General features: G+C 47.0%; 1 protein-coding gene across 3 annotated transcripts in view; it reads left to right on the forward strand.

Annotated features, from left to right (window-relative positions):
• The window catches only part of ASNS (asparagine synthetase (glutamine-hydrolyzing)), a 105021-nt gene that overhangs the window by 17628 nt on the left and 69527 nt on the right, over positions 1 to 17866 (forward strand). For 2 of the 3 annotated variants that reach the window (XM_073629555.1, XM_073629556.1), the window contains exon 2: positions 14199 to 14466. In XM_073629555.1, the coding sequence (XP_073485656.1) occupies positions 14199 to 14466 (268 nt within the window). The remainder of the gene's footprint in view (positions 1 to 14198; positions 14467 to 17866) is intronic. The other variant, XM_073629557.1, reaches the window with a different exon arrangement.

The following is a 17866-nucleotide window of genomic DNA, read 5'->3' on the forward strand; positions in this document are numbered from 1 at the left end:
CGGGGGGGGGGGGGATATTTACTAAAACTGGAGTATTTAGAATCTGGTACAGCTGTACATGGTAGCCAGTCAGCTTCTAACTTCAGCTTGTTCAATTAAGCTTTGACAAAAAAAACTGGAAGCTGATTGTTTACTATTCAGAGCTTCTCCAGATTTTACACTCTCCAGTTTTAGTAAATCTCCCACGTTGTGTCTTTCAATCAAGAGGACTCAGGACATCTGGTGGCGAAGAAGAGGTATTGCAGCAGACAGCTTCATATTGAAGGTGAGTATTGCTGCCATAGGTGCCTTGTTTTTTTATACACCCGGGAGTGATCGTGGGGGGCAACAATTAAAAAAAAAATAGCTTGGAGTTAGGCTTTGAAAGCAAGTCTACAATGGCAGCTCACAAATGTCAGGCTACCTCAAAATAAGCTTTTCACAACTTCACGCCCGTCCGATAGCAAAATGATGGCTGGGTGGTGGCTCTCCCATTCTGACTGGATGTCATATGACGTCCAGCAGAACCAACCACTTGTGCGTGCCGCCCCAGGGGCGTGCAGCATGGCGATCGGTATCAGTGCTCATAAATGCCACCTACCAGTGCCGCCTATCAGTGCCCTTCAGTGCCGCCTCGTCAGTGCAGCCTCATCAGTGCCCATCAGTAAAGGAGAAAACTTACTTATTTACAAAATTTTATAACAGAAACGAAGAAAAAAACTTTTTTTTTTTTTAACTTTCAGTTTTTCTTTATTTAGCAAAAAAAAAAAAAAAAAAACCCCAGTGGTGATGAAATACCACCAAAAGAAATCTCCATTTGCGAGAAAAAGAAAATGATAAAAATGTCATTTGGGTACAGTGTTCCATGACTGCGCAATTGCCATTCAAAGTATGACAGCGCTAAAAGCTGAAAATTCGCCTGGACAAGAAGGGGGTTAAAGTGCCCGGTATTGAAGGGGTTAAAAAAAAAAAATCTGACCCTCTTCTGAAAGTGAAGACAGGGCATACTGTAAATCCATTGTGTTCTGCTTTATGGTACTCAGGATCTGTTCATATTGTGAAGATGGAGACACAAGTACTGGTAATGCTCTGCAGACAAAGTTAATAATAGATTATCGTTATATCATCTTTTATATATCAGCTGGATTGAATGGCAGAGCACAGTGGGATAGATGGCATTGGCCTTCATATGACAATATGGTGCAAAGGCCAGGAAGGTACCGATGTCTCCAATAAGTGATCCCATTCGGTCTCTTTGAGAAGCGGGTAAAATGTATCACTGAGTGCCATTGGCTGAGTAACATGGCAGGTGGCACATTTCAGAAGGACGGGTAGATGTCTGCCCTCCATCTACACTCTTATCATCCCATCCATGGATTGGTAATATGGATATCTGTCTCTGATAGCAGAGGTGCCTGAACCGACCATGACCCATCACTGATGGTGACCGTAGGGTATGTGTGTTCCTGGTAGCCCAGAGCTCACTGATTGAGGTGCTCATTATCAATGGAGGAGCAATGACCCAATAATTGCAAAAAAACGCTTGAAATCAATATCATTGCTTGCTTTTAATGAGCCGATTCTAGCCAGAATAAAGTGGTTGTAAACCTCAGACATGAAATATGAAAAAGGCACATCCCTCTGTAGTGTGTCTCCATCCAGAGCACTATAGGCATAGCTCCCAACTGTCCCTGATTTCGAGGGACTGTCCCTGATTTGGAGCAATGTCCCTCTGTCCCTCTTTCCTCCTCATTTGTCCCTCATTTTGGTCTGATCTATATAGTTGTATATAAAATGCACTTTTTATCTTTCAAAAAGTGTTTCCCAGTGCTAAACCTTTCATCCAATTTCTAAATTGCTGAATTTGTAAATTTTAAAGGGGTTGTAAAGGTATACATTTTTTCACCTTAATGCATTCTATGCATTAAGGTGAAAAAACTTTTGATAATACCGCCGCCCCCAGCCCCCCCGTTTTACTTACCTGACACCTCAAAAACTCGCCTGCGCGTTCCCGACCTCCATTCAGCCGATCAGCCTGGTCGCTGATTGGCTATAGTGGATGGATTGAAAGCAGCGCAGCCATTGGCTCGCGCTGCTGTCAATCACATCCAATGACGCGGCGCGCCGGGGGGCGGGGCCGAGTGATACAGCGAGCGGCTATAGCCGCCGGCTGTATCACGGGAGCGCGCCCGCAATAACTATCCACCATGCGAGGGAGCTCGCATTAAGGTGGCTAGTTATTGCGGGGAGGAGCCGAGACAGCCGCCGAGGGACCCCAGAAAAGTAGGTTCGGGGCCACTCTGTGCAGAACGAGCTGCACAGTGAAGGTAAGTATAACAAGTTTGTTATTTTTAAAGAAAAAAAAAATACCTTTACAACCCCTTTAAAGCCAATATAATGGAATAGTAGTGGTAAAAAAAAAAAAAAAAAAAAGCCCCTGTGGATTTAATTTAACCTTTTTTGGTTAATTCTCCTTTAAGGGGGCGTGGCAGGGGGCGTGTCCCATGGCTACATACATTTCCTAGTAGGTGTCCCTCATTCCCAGCTCAAAATGTTGGCAGGTATGCTATAGGGTTGATTTACTAAAGGCAAATAGACTGTGCACTTTGCCAAGGGCAGTTGCTCCAGAGCTTAGTAAATGAGATGACGGTTCACTTTGCAAAGAATACCCAATCACGTAAAATAAAAGTTAAAAAAAAAAATGCATTTTTGCTTGGACGTGATTGGATGATGGAAGTCAGCAGAGCTTCTGTTCATTAAGGCCCCTTTCACACTGGGGCGGTGGGGGCGTCGGCGGTACAACAGCGCTATTTTTAGCGCTGCTGTACCGTCGTTCTTGTAGCTGTATTCGGCCGCTAGCGGTGCGGTTTTAACCCCCGCTGGCGGCCGAAAAAGGGTTAAAATCCCTCGTACAGCGCGGCTATAGCCGCGGTATTGCCGCGGTATAGCCGCGCTGTCCCATTGATTTCAATGGGCAGGAGCGGTGAAGGAGCGGTGAATACACCGCTCCTTCACCGCTCCAAAAAAGCGGTTTGCAGGACTTTTTCCACCGCCCTGCCTGCGCACCGCTTCAGTGTGAAAGCCCTCGGGCTTTCACACTGAACAAACAGCGGAGGCTGTTTAGGGGCGGTTTGCAGGCGGTATTTTTAGCGCAATACCGCCTGCAAACCGCCCCAGTGTGAAAGGGATCTAACCGCTTCCCGACCGCCTCACGCAAATATACTGCGGCAGAAGGGCATGTACAGGCAGAATCACGTACCTGTACGTTGCCCATCAAGAGGCGGCTTGCGGGCGCGCACGCACCGCTGGTGGCGCGCACGCCGGGAGCTCCGTGAGTGTGACTCGATGTCCGCAGGGATACCCGCGATCCTCTCACGGAGAGGAAGAACGGGGAGATGCTAATGTAAACAAGCATTTCCCCGTTCTGCCACTGACGCTGATCTCTGCTCCCTGTAATCGGGAGCGGTGATCAGTGACGTGTCACACACAGCCCCTCCCCCCCACAGTTAGAATCACTCCCTAGGACACACTTAACCCCTACAGCGCCACCTAGTGGTTAACCCCTTCACTGCCAGTCACATTTACACAGTAATCAATGCATTTTTAATTGCACTGATCGCTGTATAAATGTGAATGGTCTCAAAATTGTGCCTAAAGTGTCCGATGTGTCCGCCATAATGTCGCAGTCACGATAAAAATCATTGATCACCGCCATTAGTAATAAAAAAAACATTATTAATAAAAATGCCATAAAACTATCCCCTATTTTGTAAACGCTATAACTTTTGCGCAAACCAATCAATAAACGCTTATTGCATTTTTTTTAACCAAAAATATGTAGAAGAATACATATCGGCCTAAACTGAGGAAAAAAAAAGTTTTTTTATATATTTTTGGGGGATATTTATTATAGCAAAAAGTAAAAAATAATGCGTTTTTTTCAAAATTGTCGCTATTTTTATGTTTATAGCGCAAAAAATAAAAAATGCAGAGGTGATCAAATACCACCAAAAGAAAGCTCTATTTGTGGGGGGAAAAAGGACATCAATTTTGTTTGGGAGCCACGTCACACGACCGCGCAATTGTCAGTTAAAGCGATGTAGTGCCGTATCGAAAAAAGTGCTCTGGTCTTTGGCCAGCCAAACGGTCCTGGGCTGAAGTGGTTAAAGAGGGACTGCGGTCTTCTCACATCATTAGTAATAAAAACATCTTTGCCATTCTGAAGCTTCCCTCCAGCCACTTTGCATATTTTTTTATATATACTGTGATTCTGTACTTGCCAAATATACTGCAGAAATCTCCCTCCCTCCCTCTGGCTGCAGCCATTTTAACTGTGGGCAGCTGAAGCTGCTACCTGTTCACTTCCTGGATTTACACAGAGGCACACCTTCAGCTCTGCAGCTCTCATTGGCCCTCCAATGACTCACCCTCCTCCCTTCCTGGCAAACTCTCAGCAGAGTGAGAGAGAGAGCTGTGCATGATGTCATAAGCCTAGGCTTTTTACCAGACAAGAAACAGGAAGTATAAGGAAGCTGTATAAGGAATTTAATGGCAGAAAAAAAATGTTCTACTGTCCAAAGTTAAAACAACAACAAGGGCAGAAGATTTAATAGCTGGAAAAATGATCGAAGTTCCACTTTAACTAAGCTCTGGTGCAAGTGCACAGGCTATTTGCATAGTTGCCAACTGTCCCGGATTTCCTGGGACTTGGACGCCATTCCCGAATTTCCGGTGTCCCGGGAAATGTCCAGAGAAATCCGGTTCTTAACGATTCACCGCCGCCGCCGCTAGAGGTCAGCGGCCGGCGAAGACAGTGTCTCCGCCGGCTGCCATTTTGATGTAGTTCAGGAAGACGGCTGGGGGGGGCTAGACGGAGCTCCTGCGTCGCCGAAGGGCGTGGAGTCTGTGGAGGCGTATTCTGGGATGGTGACCGCTCTGGGTGAGGAAAGTCACATAGGGGGCTTTACTGGGCTCACTGCATGGAGAAGGAGCTACTAATGGCGTCTACTGCCTCCTTACTAAGGCGGTGTTGGGGTGTCACAGAGGACAGGCTGTATGTGTTCTCTTATAGTATAAGATCCTGATGTGACACCTGATGTGAGGGGGGGCTCCGCTGGGGACTCCTGGTGTGAGTGGGGGCTCCGCTGGGGACATCTGATGTAAGGGGGGGGGCTCCGCTGGGGGCACCTGATGCAAGGACGGACTCTGCTGGGGGCACCTGATGCAAGGACGGATGGCTGGTGGCAGGCGACGTGGCTGGTGACACGCTCAGGGATCCCAATGATTCTGCATTATGGTGAGTTGAATTATTTCATTTTATATTACAATGTAATAATAGAAATAATGCACTTCAATCATCCTGACACCATAACAACCATGGTGTCGGGATGATTGAAGTGCTAACACCAGGTGTTTGGAGTATCTTTATCTGCTGATTGTTAAACTTTCTAGAATACACATATTTTTATCGTGTAGGATCTGGGACTGCTGTCCCGTCATTTCCCTCTCCCCCTCTCTCCCTCTAATCCCTCTCCCCCTCTAATCCCTCTCCCCCTCTAATCCCTCTCCCCCTCTCCCCCTCTAATCCCTCTCCCCCTCTCTCCCTCTCCATCCCTCATTCATCTCAGACTCTAACCACACCCTCTTGAGCCATGCCCATTGAAGCCACGCCCACCATGTCACATAAACCACGCCCATTTTTGCTGCGACGCGCTTCGCATGCCACACTTGTATATTTTTCTAAGCCACGCCTACAAACAAATGCCCCGCCCCCTAATTATTGTACGGCTCCGCCTACAGCCACAAAAGTGTCCCACATTTTTTTTTTTTTTACAATGTTGGCAACTATGCTATTTGCCTTTAGTAAATCAACCCCAGAGTGTCATCTCTATCTGCTGCCTCCTTCCTCTGCTATCTGTATGAGTCACTTCTGACACCAAGAGAAAAAAGGTGACAGGGGAGGGAGCTCCAGCACAAAGCCTGTGATTGACAGCCTTAGCTCTGTTCCTGTGCGCTGTGTAAAGGAGGGGGTGCCCCCTTTCCTCCAATCAGCTCTCTCACTGAGCTCTGCAGTGTGTACCTTCAGCCCCCTGTTTTCTGACAGCTCACACAAGCTGTATAAATTCTGCACTTTGAATTGCTGAAGAGATGAGATTATTACAGGTGAACCGGTACAATCTTTGTAGGAGGATTTGTTTCATCTCTGTATATCACTTGAAGCCAGCCCCTTCACTGGGTATCTGTAAGGGATAACAACCACTCTGAAGTTGATCCTTCGGTAACTTTACAACGCTGCCTTAATAAATACAATGATTGTCACACAATATCCGACGACCGTATCATTTTTCAAAAAGCTGGAAGCTCCAGTCCGGCAACATTCTCTAAGCTAAGATGATGTCTTCAACCTGCTGGAGGCACATGAAAGCATTTCCACAGTCTCACTTCCCCGGAGTTTAGTCTGCAACATTGTAACTGTGTACCGAGTCGCAAGATGAGAAGCTGCAGCAAGGGGCTGATCTGTGTCAAACAATTGTAAACACAGGCAAGAACTGAAGGGGCAGTTATATGCCACGATTACACATTACGTGCATGTACTTAAATAATATATCTGATGCTAGATCCACTTTTGACTTGCCAAAGATGAATTTCCTTGGCAGCTGGAAAGCTATCTGCTGTTGTCTGAATGAGTGCAGAACTGGTCGTGAGCTTAGCTTAAAGGATAGCCATACTCACATAGATTTCCTGCGGGCTGAATTAGTGAAATCAATTTATTAATTTCCACGTTGTATTACAATTATTTCTAACCTACTCCTATTAATCTGAACAATCTTGAAGTTTGTAAACTTACTTTATGAAGATCCCTGCAGATTTACTTCCCTGAATTCTGTGACAGATAGGGGCTGATTTACTAAAACTGGAGAGTGCAAAATCTGGTGCAGGTCTGCATTGTAACTTCTCATTCAGCTTCTAATTCCAGCTTGTTCAGTTAACCTCCCTGACGGTATTCCCGAGTGTTGCTCGGGGTTAAATTTCAGTCCCATTAGCGGTAACCCCGAGCCACACTTGGGATTACATCGCAGGATCCTGTTAAGGCGTTACTTACCTTGTCCCCAGGATCCTGCGATGTCCCCCGCAGTGTCTCCTCCGAAGCCTCTCCGTGCCAGGCTCTGTTCCCTGCGAGCGGCGCGACGCACGGGGGCGGAGCCTGGCGGCAAATTCAAAAAAATGTACAAATCATAACACATACATTACTGTATGAAATTATTTCACATCCCTTTTGTCTCCAGTGCTTTGTCCAGTGCCCTGCATGCAGTTTTATATTACCGTATTTATCGGCGTATAACACGCACTTTTTTCCCCTTAAAACCAGGGGAAAATCGCAGGTGCGTGTTATACGCTGATCCCCTGCGATCCCGACCTGTCACATTTTCAAAATCGCCGACCGCGATTTGAAAATGGCGCCGCCGGCGCCGAAATACACAGAGCCGGTCCTCGGCTCTTTCCGGCGGCTCTCGTTCATTTTCGGCTCCACTCGTAGTCCCGAGCAGAGCTATCCGAACCTACTCGGCTAGGTTCGGATAGCCCCGCTCGGGACTACGAGTGGAGCCGAAAGTGAACGACAGCCGCCGGAAAGAGCCGAGGACCGGCTCTGTGTATTTCGGCGCCGGCGGCGCCATTTTCAAATCGTGGTCGGCGATTTTGAAGCCCAGAATGGCTGGGATCACTGGGGAAGGCTGCACTGGGGAAGTCTGCACTGGGGAAGTCTGCACTGGGGAAAGCTGCACTGGGGAAGGCTGCACTGACAAGGCTGCACTGGGGAAGGCTGCACTGACAAGGCTGCACTGGGGAAGTCTGCACTGACAAGGCTGCACTGGGGAAGTCTGCACCGGGGAAGTCTGCACTGACAAGGCTGCACTGGGGAAGGCTGCACTGACAAGGCTGCACTGGGGAAGTCTGCACCGGGGAAGTCTGCACTGGGGAAGTCTGCACTGACAAGGCTGCACTGGGGAAGGCTGCACTGGGGAAGGCTGCACTGACATGGCTGCACTGACATGGCTGCACTGACAAGGCTGCACTGACAAGGCTGCACTGGGGAAGTCTGCACTGACAAGGCTGCACTGGGGAAGTCTGCACTGGGGAAGGCTGCACTGGGGAAGGCTGCACTGACATGGCTGCACTGACAAGGCTGCACTGACAAGGCTGCACTGACATGGCTGCACTGATAAGGCTGCACTGGGGAAGTCTGCACTGACAAGGCTGCACTGGGGAAGTCTGCACTGACAAGGCTGCACTGGGGAAGGCTGCACTGGGGAAGGCTGCACTGACATGGCTGCACTGACATGGCTGCACTGACAAGGCTGCACTGACAAGGCTGCACTGGAGAAGTCTGCACTGACAAGGCTGCACTGGGGAAGTCTGCACTGACAAGGCTGCACTGGGGAAGTCTGCACTGGGGAAGGCTGCACTGGGGAAGGCTGCACTGACATGGCTGCACTGACAAGGCTGCACTGACAAGGCTGCACTGACATGGCTGCACTGAGAAGGCTGCAATGATGGGCGTTTAAATGTAAGTTTTTTTTCCCTTCAACTTCCCTCCTAAAAGTTTTTTTTTCCTTAAAATTCCCTCCTAAATTGGGGTGCGTGTTATACGCCGGTGCATGTTATATGCCGATAAATACGGTATATATACTGTTCTTTCTGCCTGGAAACTGGAGATTGTCCATAGCAACCAAAAAGTGTCCCTTTATGTCAAAAGTGGCTTTAGACCAGCTAGAAAACAGCGATAGTAAATTAGAACACTTGCAGAATTGAGCGATAGTGAATCGTGGGGAAATGTATTTTATTATTATATTATTATTTTTTTTAATTATTTATATTTATTTATTAAATTTTAATTTATGATTTTGTGTTTCAAGCTTCATCATACCCGGGATGTCTACTAGACTCTTGGTGGACAGATATAAGTGTGTTATTGCTGAGAATTACAGGCCTACAATATAAAACGCCAAATTTCCATGCAAAATAATTGTACCGCTTTCAGCACCTAAAATCCGAAATAATCATACCGCCAGGGAGGTTAAGGTTGGGCGAAAATAAACCTGGAAGCTGATTGGTTTCTCTGCAGAGCTGCACCAGATTTTGCATCTTCCAGTTTCAGTAAATCACCCCCAATAATCACTATGCCCTGTGAGTAGGAACCGCTGTGTCACATTTCACAGAGCCTGCCTACTGATCTACAGAGGTGCTGAGAGGAGGAGTCTCAGGAGGTGGAGCCAGTACAGGAATCACTGACAAACTTGCCACCCACCCCCCCACACACGCACGCGCGCGCGACGGATGGCGGTAATCAGTGGCCTTACCTTAGGAGGCCAATGCTCCAGCTTCCAGTTGCAGGCTCCAGGGAAGAGGCTGATCCTGCTCCTTACAGGTTGCAGGCTCCAGGGTAGAGGCCGATGTGGCTCCTTGCAGGCTCCAGGGAAGAGGCCAATGTTGCTCCTTACAGGTTTCAGGCTCCAGGGGAGAGGCCGATGTGGCTCCTTGCAGGCTCCAGGGAAGAGGCCAATGTTGCTCCTTGCAGGTTTCAGGCTCCAGGGGAGAGGCCGATGTTGCTCCTTGCAGGTTTCAGGCTCCAGGGAAGGGGCCGATGTTGCTCCTTGCAGGTTTCAGGCTCCAGGGGAGAGGCCGATGCTGCTCCTTGCAGGTTTCAGGCTCCAGGGGAGAGGCCGATGCTGCTCCTTGCAGGTTTCAGGCTCCAGGGAAGAGGCCGATGTTGCTCCTTGCAGGTTGCAGGCTCCAGGGGAGAGGCCGAAGTTGCTCCTTGCAGGTTGCAGGCTCCAGGGAAGAGGCCAATGCGGCTCCTTGCAGGCTCCAGGGGAGAGGCCGATGTTGCTCCTTACAGGTTGCAGGCTCCAGGGAAGAGGCCGATTGCTGCTCCTTTCAGGTTGCAGGCTCCAGGGAAGAGGCCGATGCTGCTCCTTTCAGGTTGCAGGCTCCAGGGAAGAGGCCGATGCTGCTCCTTTCAGGTTGCAGGCTCCAGAGAATAGGCCGATGTTGCTCCTTGCAGGTTGCAGGCTCCAGGGTAGAGGCCAATGTTGCTCCTTGCAGGTTGCAGGCTCCAGGGAAGAGGCCGATGTTGCTCCTTGCAGGTTTCAGGCTCCAGGGAAGACGACAATGCTGCTCTTTACAGGTTGCAGGCTTCAGGGAAGAGGCCGATGCTACTCCATACAGGTTGCAGGCTCCAGGGAAGAGGCTGATGTGGCTCCTTGCAATCTCCATGGGACAGGGTGATGCTGCTTCTTACAGGTTGCAGGCTCCAGGGAAGAGGCCGATGCGGCTCCTTACAGGTTGCAAGCTCCAGGGGAGAGGCCGATGTTGCTCCTTACAGGTTGCAGGCTCCAGGGAAGAGGCTGATGCGGCTCTTTACAGGTTGCAGGCTCCAGGGAAGAGCCTGATGCTGCTCCTTATAGGTTGCAAGCTCCAGGGAAGAGGCCGATGTTGCTCCTTACAGGTTGCAGGCTCCAGGGAAGAGGATGATGTTGTTCCAGGCTCCAGGGAAAAGGCAGGCTGTTGCTCTTGCTCCTGGCCAAACAGGAAATGGCTCCTAAGACTCCCTGGCCAATCAGGTCTCAGGATCAGCTTCCTGATTGGCCGGGAGGTCAATCAGTAAGATAATAGTGAATATTCGCTATTGTCACACAACTGGGTGGGCTCAGGGCGCAGTGCTCTGCACAACGAGCCCACCCTTTTTTTGAAGCCAATTAGAGCCTCTGGCTCTAATCACATGCTTTAAAAAAAAAAAAACCCTTTGAAATCCATGTGTCCGGCACCCTGCATGTAGATTAGGGGGCTGGACGCATGGATTATGGGGGCGGCGCCCGTGCTTCCCTAGTGGGCGGGCTGCCACTGATATGTAATTCTTAGAAATTAAGGGGAAGCTGTGAAGCATGCAGGGAATCCAGGAAGTTGTGGAAAGAGGGGACCAGCAGACAGGCAGCACTCCCAACAGAAGCATTTAATCTACTAATCTTATATCAGATTGTCAAAAAAAATATGGTTTGTATTGTTATTACAATGCTGATTTAAAAAAAAAATGAAAGTGTATGCTGTGGTTGAAGATTTCTTTTAATTATATAGGGTCCATTCTTCTCTATGTGTTTTAATGCATGTCAGCACATGTACACAGGATACCCTTTCTAAATTTTGCTAGTTCAATGCATTGATGTGCGTGTAAGCGGGGGAATTAGCGTGGCTCTATTATAGAGGGAAACACACTGCGTGGCATTGTAAATGAAGTAACTTTAATTGCCAGGTAAGCAACAGTGAAAAATGATATTTACAAAAATGGAGTAAACAGTTCTCTTGTTAGCATATAAGGCACAGATTCACAGTCTATTCACCAAAGATACAGAATGCAGCTCGGTAAACTGGCATGTAGTTATTATTCCTCTCTTCAGGCACATCAGTGGTATACAAGGCACATTTTGATTACTTGTCATAGGCTGCTGTCCATAAGCAGGTTTCACAGATGCAGCAGAGATGATTTAACAGGAAAAAACACCATCTTAGATGAGCTTCTATCACAAGCACAGCTGCAACGCTGATAGGCAGGACTCCTGAGGATCCCTGTACTGTCCCTACAGGCTGGAACATTCTCCCTGAGTAAGGCCTAGCTTTCCCTCACAGGCAGTGTACCTTTCCCTCACTCATTCCACACACATATCTCCTCAAAATGGTGGCTGGGCCCTCTTTTTTATATGGAAGCTAACAGAAAATGGTGGACAAAATCTCGAGATAACTTGGTACCAAGAACATGAGGCTTCTCCAAGATGGCTGCTAGAGACAAATTCAGAGAAGTTGCAGCCTCAACAGGATTTCCCAAAACAGCAGGTGTTCTGTCAGATTAGGCGACCCATCAGAATTGGTAACGGAAGTGACCACCTTCCGTCGCCGCCATCTTGCTACACCCCGCACTCCTCCACAGTAACGATACACCGAGAAGGGGGCAAGCGGACATCTTGTTACACCCACCGGAATTTTGCATTTCACAGTTATTTTTAACAGTAAACAGAGCATATATGTTGAAAGTATTTGGAAATCCATCGGACTATTTACACATACCTCCCAACTTTTTGAGATGGGAATGAGGGACGCCTATCGGCAAAAGTATGCAGGCATAGGACACACCCCCTGCCACGCCCACTTAAAGGAGAATTGTACAAAAAAAACAAGATTTGTTAAAACCACAAGTGCTTTTTTTACCACAACTATTACTTTGTACTGCCTTTTGGAATTTACAAATGCAGTAATTTAGAAATCAGATGAAAGCTTTAGCACTGGGAAACACTATTTGAAAACATGCATGGAAAGGTGTGAATCCGGCCTTAGTGCTCGCCGTAAACATGCCACATTTCCTTTTGTCACCCGCTGACAGACGCTCACATCCTCTGGCCTTCATCCAGTGCTGATTTATTTTCAGAGAACTTGTCTTTCAAACATTTACCCTCCAGGTTCGATTAAAGTTGGCAATGCAATGATGCCTGGCAGGAACATATCTTGAGATTGTCGCTTCCTAGTACAAGTTTTGCTATACCTAGATCAGGGGGTGAGACAAAAACACCCAAGCTGAAGATGCCAAAGTGCCCTGCCCAGGGTGGGACAAATCCTTCTGCCATTCAAGGTGAAGATGCCAAAGTGTTCCCCCCATAAGCTCTTTAAATAACACAAATTGAAAATATTTAAATACAAACCGTAAAAAAAAAAAAAAAAAAAAAAAAAAAGGGACGTGAGTGAAGGAGTTATAAAATAATTAGGGTTAAAGCCAAAAACAGTATTAACCGAAAAGCAGGCATTTATTATATCGCAGTTTATCAATTCTTAGATCTGATTGCTGCATTAATTCCCATTTTTTTTAGGTTTTCTTTCTTCTATTTTCTTCTGGTGATCCTCGCTAGCAAGCCTGTTGTTTTTCAAAAGCTCAAGCTCTCCAGCAGAATGCATCAGTTTACATGGATAAGACAAACCATTTACTGAGTACTTAAAATGATGAGCTTTTATTTCTTTATAAAAAAGCTTTATCCCAAAAGGAACAAAAAAAACAAAAACAAATCAGTTTGCTGTAACTGATTATAAAGTGTTATGGAGTGCCAGAGTTTGGCTTCAATTTATTGGGGTGGCACAGTGGTGTAGTGGATAGCACTTTCACCTGGCAGTAAGAAGGGTTGCTGGTTTGAATCCCATCCACAACACTACCTGCCTGGAGTTTGCATGTTCTCCCTGTGCCTGCGTGGGTTTCCTCCGGGTACTCCGGTTTCCTCCCACACTCCAAAAACATGCTGGTAGGTTCATTGGATCCTGTCTAAATTGTCCCTAGTATGTGTGATTGTGTGTTAGGGACCTTAGATTGTAAGCTCCTTGAGGGTAGGGACTGATGTGAATGTACAATATATATGTAAAGCGCTGTGTAAATTGACAGCGCTATATAAGTACCCAAAATAAAATAAATAAATGCTGTATTTAAATTTTCTAGTACAAAAGGAAAAAGAGTGCACAAACACTTCACATTCATATCACCTCCATGGTCCACCCTGCCCCCAGAGAAGAGGTATATGTCTATTTTATATATATATTGGTTTTTACCATATCTTAATAAATTGCATACACATACTGAAAAATACATCATAGAAACACAACTTGTTGGGAGGCACAGGCATCATTTTTAGCACAGGCTTCACTAGGGAGTAGTAAGGAGCGAAACAGAGTATTGGTTCCTCCCAAAATTTTGGCAAAAATTTGAGAAACGCATTGGAGTGAATAGTGAAATTAAAGTGTATCCATAGCCAAAACTTCTTTTGTATGCTTTAAGGTGGTTTTTATTGGCTTTAAATGGCACTTTTTTATAGAAAGAAAACAGATAGTGAAAAAACAAGAATCAAAAAAGAACAAAAAAAAAGACACAATGATAAATAAAACCTCAGACATGAAACAGGTTTTCTACTTAATGTTTTTTTTTGCTCCCTATTTCTCCGTCCACATATGCCTTACGGTCTTCCATGCTGGTCATATATATGAACACATCATGCTGACTTTTGACAGCCTTTAAACTGTCAGGAAATAAAAATGATGAGAATGACGTTCATCATTGGTATGTTGATGGGTAGGCTATGACAACATATTTTATTCTGTCTAAACTTCTGTTTTTTGGTGTGTTTGTGATTTATCAGCAGAAGTGAAGAATCCAGGATGTGTGGGATTTGGGCTCTATTTGGCAGTGATGAGTGCCTGTCTGTACAGTGCCTTAGTGCCATGAAAATTGCACACAGGGGACCAGACGCGTTTCGTTTTGAAAATGTGAACGGTTTCACCAACTGCTGTTTTGGCTTCCACCGACTGGCTATCGTGGATCAGCTGTATGGCATGCAGCCTCTCCGTGTGAAGAAGTTTCCTTATCTGTGGCTCTGTTACAATGGGGAGATATACAACTACAAAGAGGTATGGCTTTTATGTGGATGGTAAGAAACTAAGGCTAAAATGGCCGGATACCAACTACAGCAGATGAGTCCAACCAAATATATATTTAGCTTAGCTTGATATACAAATGGTGGGTTAAACTTACCCATGTGCCTCCAAACCCTGAGTGTTGTCTATCTATCTATCTATCTATCTATCTATCTATCTATCTATCTATCTATCTATCGGTCCCCAACCCTCGGGCCATGGACCGGTACCAGTCTACGGCCTGTTAAAAGGCTGGGCCACGCAGTGGGAGATAAGTGGTGACCGCGGTCCCAAAAAGGACAGACCACAGCTTCTGCTCATCTCCTGCTGTACGGCTGTGTCACTGAGCCCGTGTGTTCTCTCCCAGGGTGGGAGGAGCTGGAGATTCGCTCTGGAGAGCGGGAGTCTTTCATATTAACAAGCGGTTAACATGATACGTTTTGGCAGCTCCCGCCCTCCCTCCCGATCTGCAGCTCCTCCCGCCCCCCTGCCCTGCTTACAGGTTGATATCGGTGGCGGGGGGTGACCCAGCAGAAGACACACGGCTGAAAACTTCCTCTACCCTGCCACAGGCAGGACTGTGCTGGGAAGGCAGAGACTGAAATCGGGCACTGTGATGGGGCAGTGAGAGAGGAAAGGGGGGCATGACTGCAAGGGGCACTTTTACAGGGGGGCTGTGATTGCAAGGAACACTGTGATATGAAGTGGACTGCACTGCAATCAATACAGTGCCCCTTTAAAGTGCAGACCCCTTTATATCACAGTACCATCTTTACGGTTCAGTCCCCCTTTACATCACAGTGCCCCTTTACAGTGCAGCCCCGTTACATCAACATGCCCCTTTCCAGTGTAGCCCCCGTTACATCACCATGCTCCTTTACAGCGCAGCCCCTGTTACATTAATGAAAAGGGGACTGAACTGTAAAGGGGCACTGTAATGTAAAGGGGGGCTGTGATGTGAAAGGGAATGGAGGACACTGTGGGACTGCTTAAAAAGGGGAAACTGTGATGTAAAAGGGGACTGGGAACACTGTAAAGGGGGGTTGTGGTGTGAAGGGGGGCTAAGGACAGACTCTGTGAATATCCAGTCCACCCCCCCCCAGTCCCTGGAAAAGTTGTCTGCCACAAAACTGGTCCCAAAAAGGTTGGGGAGATATCTATATATATCTCTCTCTCTCTCTCTCTCTATCTCTCTATCTCTCTATCTCTCTATCTCTCTATCTATCTTTATCCAAGCCATGTTTTCTGTTTTTGCAAGTGTCTGGAACATACCCCAACATTTATATTCACACAAGAAACCATACGATCACCTTCAGTCTCCATGGAATGTGTCAAGATAGATATAGATTGTCCAAGAATAGGATGGGAGGTGAGAATGTTGTGGAACCAACCTGTTCTTGTTGCATAATTCCATCCATTGGTTTACATGGCTGAAGTTTTAAACGAATGACAAATTGCCAGGAGCTAAAATGGCATTATACAGTATGTGGAAGACAGATGGGGGTTGATTTACTAAAACTGTATAGTTACTTCACTTGTGTTGTGTTGGGTCTTTTGAATGTATAAGCTTCTGTCTCATTGTATTGATGGGTTTGAAGGACACAAGGATGTGATGTTTGTTAAAAACCCTTTTTTTTCTGGCACTCCAGATACATTTGAGATGAATATATTTGGTATGTTTTGATTTTCCCCATTGTTTGATGTTCTAATACAGGGGTCTCCAAACTTTTCAAACAAAGGGCCAGTCTACTATCCCTACACTGGGGTAGGAAATGTCCTGGGCTCAGCATCAGTGAGCATAAATATGGCCTCAGGGTTGGTGGTCAGTAGGAGGAGTAGTGCCTCATTATTGGTATTAGTATGAGTTAGTGCCCCATTAATGGTATCAGTCAGAGTTAGTGCCCCATTATTGGTATTAGTAGGAGTAGTGCCCCATTATCGGTATCAGTGGAAGAAATAGTGCCCCATTGCTGGAGTCAGTGGGAGGAATAGTTCCTCATATCATTGGGGGGAATAGAGCCCCAAGGGCCAGATAAAGGCTAGCAAAGAGCCACATCTGGCCCTCGGGCCGCAGTTTGGAGACCCCTGGTCAAATACAATGGTCTCCAAACTGCGGCCTAGTGGCCGGATGTGGCCCTTTGCTTCCCCTTATCTGGCTCCTGAGACACTATTCCACCACCAACTGACACTATCAATGGGGCACTATTCACCTCACTGATAACAATGGGGCACTTTTCCTCAGATTAAAACCAATGATGGGGCACTGATGTTGGAGCATGTTCTACTCCCACTGGCCACAGTCTGGTCCCCCTAAATCCTGATGGACAGTAAACTACCTTTTGTTTGGAAAGTTTGGAGACCCCTGATCTATTATTATATACCTTGTCTATCAGAGTGCTGGTCTAGCTTAAAAGGTTATAACTTTGTCAACCTTTGTCCATTGGTGGTATCCAAATTTTTCATGTCTCACAAAATGTCAAGGATACAGCCCTGAGGGGAAAATGCTAGCCCTCCAAGCTACCGAAGGGTCCACTGCCTTCAGAGTGTAAGGGGAGGGGGACGCTAGCTCACGCTTCAGTTGTTATTGCTGGTCCCTAGAAGTGGCGTAGCGTGGGGGTGCAGGGGGTGCCGTGGCCCCGGGCGCGACATTTAGGGGGGTGCCAGTATGTGTCACTGGCTGCCTTCTCCTAATTTCTAATTCCTGTGTCCCCCGTGCTCCGGCCACCATGTTAAGTGTCCGGCGCCCTGTGATTGGGCGTATGGGGGTCATGTGAGGCGTAGGGCTGGCCTGTCCTTGATCGCTCTTGAAGTCCCGCCTCCGCACATGACCCCCCATACGCCCAATCACAGGGCGCTGGACACTGAACATGAAAGCAAGCAGAGCGCAGGGGAGAGAAGAATGTGAGCCGCCGCTGTCTTCTCCTCCGGATTGATGCAGCCAGGATAAGAAGGTGAGTAAGAGTCTTGTTACTGGCCGGGGGGGGGGCGAGAGAGAGACTGTAGGCAGGACAGTGTAGTGTAGTATAGTGGTCAGTATAGTGGTTAGTATAGTGTAGTTTAGTATGGAGGTCAGTGTAGTGTAGTGGTCAGTATGGGGGGAAGTGTAGTGGACAGTATAGTGGACAGTGTAGTATGGTGGTCAGTATAGTGGACAGTATAGTGGTTAGTGTAGTATAGTATAGTGGTTAGCATAGTGGTCAGTATAGTGTAGTTTAGTATTGAGGTCAGTGTAGTGTAGTATAGTGGTTAGTATGGTGGTTAGTGTAGTGGTCAGTATAGTGTAGTGGACAGTGTAGTATAGTGTGGAGGTCAGTGTAGTGTAGTATAGTGGTCAGTATAGTGTAGTTTAGTATGGAGGTCAGTGTAGTGTAGTATAGTGGACAGTGTAGTATAG

This window comes from Aquarana catesbeiana, linkage group LG05 (genome assembly GCF_042186555.1).
Source record: "Aquarana catesbeiana isolate 2022-GZ linkage group LG05, ASM4218655v1, whole genome shotgun sequence".
In the NCBI taxonomy this organism is placed as follows: Eukaryota; Metazoa; Chordata; class Amphibia; order Anura; family Ranidae; genus Aquarana; species Aquarana catesbeiana.